Here is a 6,696-nt window from a genome sequence, read left to right on the forward strand (position 1 = left end):
GTGTCTTGTGTATACAATTTCTGCTTTATATATGCAGTGTATTCTTATATACAGAGGCATAGTGTAACAGTTAAGAATGGCTTCGCAAATTCCTTCTTTCTAAATTCATCACTCTGCATTTTCATGGGCAAAATGTCTTATTATAGCTGTCATTATATATATATATATATACTTTATTTAAAAGTAAATAAGAAAATGGAGAGGGTATAAAATCGACAGACATCAGCCAGTAAACATTCAAGTATGTCTATTTATTCAATTGTATTGGATGAATACACACACATGTATGAGTGATACAGATTAATGAGCGGAAAAGCTGGTAACTGCATAGATAAGGGTGTGAATACATACAAGTATATAGAAACAAATGAGCAAATGGGTGTGCAGGTACTAGTTCCTTACGGCTGTTTCTTCCAAGAGGCAACAAAATCTTCCAGGTTATCTCCATCACCTAAATGTTATGCAGGGATGAACAGACAAGGCTTGGATAATGGATGTGCCCCTAGGCTTCTTCAGAGGGTCTAAGTAGTTAGGGGACTAACACATAAAAGTCAGTTAAGAATAGATAAAGTGTGCTTATCCTTTCAACTAGAGTAGAGTAAGAATAAGAATAAGAGCAAAAACAAGAATATAAGTGAAATACAGCAGAGTACAATAATGTGGGCATAACAAAGGGAAATAAGGTACAGACATCCCATAAAGTATTTACACACACACATGCATCATCATCATCATAATGGCCGCTATCATTTCTTTATTTTATGTTATTGTGTCTACTAGGATGTGCCTAGGTGTCAGATTTTTCACATAGTGATATCTAGGGCTGCAAGGCATTTCTTTACTAAATCATATAATCTAAAACAACACTGGCAATGAAGATATATGTGTATGTTTTGCTATGTATCCATCAAGTTATATTATTTTTAAAAATTGCATTGTTTTTCGCTTAAAATGATAATAATATTAAAACATTAAAAACATTTGTGTGTGTGTGTGTGTGTGTGTGTGTGTGTGTACATTGTGTTGAGCTGCAACCCTTTATACTGAAATGCAACTTAGCCATTCAATAGAGATTGAAATGACTATTGAGTTCAGTATTATTGGCAAAATACTGTTTAAAGTAGATCACTGAGTAAAACGATAAATAATAAAAATAACCATTACATGTACACTTTCACCTTCATATTCTTTTTATATTCAGTGTGGCCTCTATATACACACTGTTTACTTTTTATAAACACTATAAATTTTATAGACAATCTGAAGAAGACCTCCATTCTCTGTAGTTCTCCAATGTTAACAGGTCTCCATTCACAATCTGCATTTACTTTCTATATACAATTATGAACATATTGCTACTGTCAGTCCATCACTACTGATATTTTTCCACTAAGAGCAGATCTCTTTATTCAGCACACCAGCACTACTAACAATCCCCAACCAGCAACACACCACTTTTCCATATATTTAATCCATCTATTCTATCTACATGCAGAATTCTTATGAAGTAAATGCAAAAACTGAAGAGATCACTACACTACAGTCACAAGTACAAACAATGTCAGATCAAATCCAACACTTGGAGGACCGTAAAGAACAAGTAAGAGACTTCTATTTCCATTACTATAAATACTCTGCGTGTCCATGATTTTTCTCCTTTTGTCTTGTAGAATGTTTACACCATTTTCTTTTCAGTGTTTGGTAATATATATATGCTTATATCGTCGTTCAGTTTGTTCAAGCAAGTGTATATGCACGATACAGCTTTATGCATCCATATTTGCTAACAGTTATCATCATCATCATCGTTTAACGCTCGCCTTCCATGCTAGCATGGGTTGGACAATTTGACTGAGGACTGGTGAACCAGATGGCTACACCGGGCTCCAATCTGATTTGGCAGGGTTTCTACAGCTGGATGCCCTTCCTAACGCCAACCACTTCGAGAGTGTAGTGGGTGCTTTTACGTGCCACCGGCATGAAGGCCAGTCAGGTGGTACTGGCAACGGCAACGCTCAAAAAGGTGTTTTTTACGTGCCACCTGCATGGGATCCAGTCCAGCGGCACTGGCAATGATCTCGCTCGAATGTTTTTTCATGTTCCACTGACACAAGTGCCAGTAAGGCGACACTGGTAACGATCACGCTCAAATGGTGCTATTTACGTGCCACTGGCATGGAAGCCAAACAGCTGCTCTGGCAATGATCACACTTGGACGGTGCTCTTAGCGCTTCACTGGTACAGTTGCCCCAACAGGTCTATGCAAGCTGAGTTCAGTGTCCAATGAAGGAGAGGTTGGCATGGGTGCCACTCGTCGAATTTGGTTCGATTTCGATTTCACTTGCCTTGAAGCACAACATGAAAGCTTCAGCCTACATGACGATGGGCAGATATGGAAGTTTATTTAGGCTGGCGAAACATGGAGAAGACATACCAGGTGGTTTGAGCACACTGTACCCACAATAGCTGGCAATGAAACAACTGAAACTAAATTAGAACACCCTACCATCCCCTACAGTTCATTATAAGCTGAAATCAAGGTACAAATGCTTGTAGCTTGTGCAACAAGATACATCTTTTTGATTCTTATGTCAAAATTATCGACCCTGTCATGGAAACATGGGCACATTCCTTACTCTGTGATGGGGTTTTCAGCATAGCTGGCTACAACTTGTTTTGCAAAGACTGCATTAATCGTCATAGTGGTCTACATTCATTCAAACTTTTCAGCAATTCCTTGCATTGATTTGAATCAATCACAACAAGAAGCATTCTTCTGCGATATACATATGACCATGTCAACACATCTGCTTGGACATTATCATCAGGACACATATCTTTGTGATATCCTCAGAACTGCTGCCAGGAAAACAGCCACTTATGTTTTTATTGCAAGTGACTTCAATCACCCTGAGATTGATTGGAAAACCTTTCGTTGACCGCAAAGTGCAAATGATTTCATTGAGCTAGTGCTGGATTCAAACTGGTTTCAAGTAATCAACTCCCCAACAAGAGGTGACAAAACTTTGGATCTACTCTTTACCTCTACTCCTAAAACCTTTAGGCGACTCTGATCATGCTATGATCATTGCCAATCTGACCCTTTTGGGCAGTAACAAAAACCACAGCCATCTCCAAACTGCTCATTTTGGCTGGAATAAATCAGACTGGAACTCTTACTGCACCGAGCTACAACACCCAAACTGGCTGGAATTTTATGACTGGAGATGTGAACACTATACTTCAGAATATCCTGAACTCAATCCTTCAGAAAGTCATGAAGCCATATATATATATACATATATATGTATATATATATATATATATATATATATATATATATACTTGATAAGTGTAAACATCTGTATATGCTGGATAGTGGCAGAGGTGAAAGAATATATTAAATGTAAATTGAAAACAGAACACAAAGGATATCGCGGTACACGTGTTTCAAGTTTTATACACAAACTGTCATTACATCAAAATATATTGTTGATATAAAGGATGGTTTAAAGCTCTCTTCAACCGCAAACATTTTCAGTCCCAAGATTACATCACAAAGAAAAAAGAAAAAGAGAGAGAAAACGGAAAAGTCCACTTAGTATTATCCATTATAATAGGCTTATCCTTTAAACTGTTATATCTGCATAAATGTTCGCTGGATTTCAGAAATCTGCTGATACTGTACCACAATTCAGCATAGAGTGAATGATAAATAGATTGGATTGTATTTAACTAGCGTATATAAGATAGAAAGAGAAGATCAAAAATAAAATAAAAGTTAAAGAATAAAAAAATAAAATATAATATAAAAGTAATAGAAGTCAAATTGAGAGTAATAGAAGTAAAAATACGGATAATAAAGTTAGATACATATATAAATAAGATTTAGTAAAATTCGAATAAAGTAACAAAAGAAATAAAAGAATTGGAATAAAGTAAGAGAAGAAATAGAAGAAATAAAATAACAGAATAAAAAAAAATAAAAATAAAAAATTTTTTTTTTAAATTTAAAAAAAACTTGAAATAAAAAAGTAAAGAAAAAGAGAAATAAGAAATAAACCCATAAAGTAGAAAAAAAGAGATAAAGAGATAAATACTCAATCAATAAATAAATGAAAACACATGAGTTATAGAATTGTTTTCATTGAATGTTTCACTATAGTTGTGCACTTAGATATGAGTAACATGGTAATATAGTCTCAGCAGAATCTTAATATGCAGTATATTATATTTTTGTAACTAAATGTCTTCTTAATCAAACTACCTATTCTTTCTTTCTTTTCAGCTCATACAAGAGGTTGAAGGTTGGGATGAGAAGTAAGTTATCTTATTGGTCATCTCTCTCATATTACATTACATACTCTTGCTCATACATAGATTCACAAACTTGCATACTGATATATAAATCTCTCTCTCTCTTTCTCTCTCTCAACAACAGAGGAATAAACAATTATGTCATAAATTTCATTAGTTTACAGCTGTTTCTACTACAAGATGCTATGCACTCAGGTTCTGATACAGTTATCAATTCTGTTTTAATAAAATCAAAGGATTAGTTCATTAAGTTATGTATTTAGAATTGTTAATCATATATTGGTTTGGTTAATAGGGTGATGGTCCGAAATTTTTTGAAGAAATTTGTCCAGTGAACTTTTGAATTTTATGAGATCTGTTTCCATTCTGATGTATTTTGGTATGGTATTAAAGACAACTACACACACTTATGATTATGTACATCTGTATGTAAAATATATATATGAATGTAAAATGAAACTTTCTCTTTCCCTATCTAGATATCGTGAGCTATCTGACAGTTGTGAACAATCAAATGCTGACTATTCAGAAATGCAGGAGAGGCTGGCATTCAAAGAAAATGAGCTTGAGGTAAGTTTCCAGGCTGTGTTTGTTGTTTAACCATGTTATTACTGATCCAGTAGATCAAAATCACTTTGGACATGTCCATGTTGTTGTTGTTGTTTATTCAGACATTATTTATCTAGGACCACAATATCTAATGTTTCTTTCCTTTTATATGATTGTAGGGTGTAATTTGGGGAGGTTTAATTGATATTGCAAGCAAGTTGAATGACCACTTAAAGGCTTCATCATTATTATCATCATATATTAATTTTTCCACAGTGAATGTATCTCACAACATCTTCCACTCACCATAGTTTTTTATCTTTCCCCCTTCTGCAGTCCTTCATCACCTGGTATATACTTCAATAGAAAAATATTCACCAACCTTGTTATACATGTCTTGCAATGCAATCTGAGTGCATTTTATCAAACCATCATCATTAAAGATGTTTTCTGCAATTTAACTAAAGAGTCCCCGTCTCTCTATATCATTTCTTATTCAGAGTTACTTCTCCCTTGACATATAGCCCTGTTGCTATAGCATCATCATTTCACATCTACTTTCCATGCTAGCATGGGCTGGATGGTTCAACTGGATCTAACAGGTCAGAAGATCATATCTTGCTTCATCTCATTGTCAACATGATTTCTACAGCAGGATGTTTTTCCAAATACTAACCACTTTATAGAGTGAACTCGGTGCTTTTTTTATGGCACCAGCACTAGTGAGGTTGCTTTGTAACTCACAAAACCACAGAATCCTTTCAATTGAGAGGGAGAATAGAAGAGAGAGAGAGAGAGAGAGAATAATGGCTTTATGTGATCTGTTGAGAGGTTAAAGTATGAAGGGAGGAACAGGAAAAGGTTTATTGTTGAGAAATATCTCCTCACCTACATACTGTAGTCATTAAATGTAACAAAAATGCAAGACAACTACCGACCAGTATATCTTATTGTAATCAAAACTACATTGAAATTTCCCCTAGAAACAGTTGCAAGGTAAACCCTGTTCATTGGGCAACAAGTGTAAATCAGGCTAGCTTCACCACAAATTATAACAGAAATGTTAAAATTTATGCAGACAGTAGTACCTGTAATGATTCCTATTTGGTGTATTGGTGTATGCAGTTGAATGCATTAAACACAACTTAATTTATGTTGGTTACACAGAAAAATTAAACAAAAGATTTAAGGTATGACATCAAGCACAATAACAGCACTTCAATGGGACTTACTCTTTTGTTTGTTTCATTCATTTGACTGCAGCCATGCTGGAGCACTACCTTTAGTCAAACAAATCAACCCCAGGACTTATTTTTTGTAAGCCTGGTACTTATTCTATTGGACCTTTTGCTGAGCCACTAAGTTACGGGGATGTAAACACACCAGCATCAGTTTTCAGGCGATGGTGGGAGGACAACACAGGCACACAAACATACACACACACACACACACAGATTATATGTATATATATATACATACAGAGATTTAGAGACAAGTTACTTGAAGCATTTGACGAAATAGAAGGGGATATAGCATCATACAACGTGGAAGACAATTGGAGATTTCTGCGGGACAACCTGTTGAGAGCCACCGACCAGATCTGTGGCTGGTGTAAAGTCCCCTCCCGACCCAGAGTAACGTGGTGGTGGAACAAGGAGGTAGACAGGGCTATTAGACAAAAGAAACCGGCTTGGAAGGACTGGAAGAATGGTGGTAGCAGGGAATTGTACCAATCTGCCAGAAGGGAAGCTAGGCGACAGGTTTATTTAGCCAGAGGGGAAGCAGATAAGAAAAGATTTGCCAATGTTCTGCGCTGTGAGGACCAAAGAC

General features: G+C 35.7%; 1 protein-coding gene across 1 annotated transcript in view; it reads left to right on the forward strand.

The window, feature by feature from the left end:
• The first annotated feature begins 1,499 nt into the window (after positions 1–1,499).
• LOC106880786 (transport and Golgi organization protein 1 homolog) overlaps positions 1,500–6,696 on the forward strand; it is a 48,325-nt gene continuing 43,128 nt past the window's right edge. The window contains exons 1-3 of the mRNA XM_014930901.2: positions 1,500–1,600; positions 4,289–4,320; positions 4,797–4,887. Coding sequence (XP_014786387.1) covers positions 1,559–1,600; positions 4,289–4,320; positions 4,797–4,887 — 165 coding nt within the window. The 5' untranslated portion in view covers positions 1,500–1,558. The remainder of the gene's footprint in view (positions 1,601–4,288; positions 4,321–4,796; positions 4,888–6,696) is intronic.

This window comes from Octopus bimaculoides, chromosome 16, assembly GCF_001194135.2.
Source record: "Octopus bimaculoides isolate UCB-OBI-ISO-001 chromosome 16, ASM119413v2, whole genome shotgun sequence".
In the NCBI taxonomy this organism is placed as follows: domain Eukaryota; kingdom Metazoa; phylum Mollusca; class Cephalopoda; order Octopoda; family Octopodidae; genus Octopus; species Octopus bimaculoides.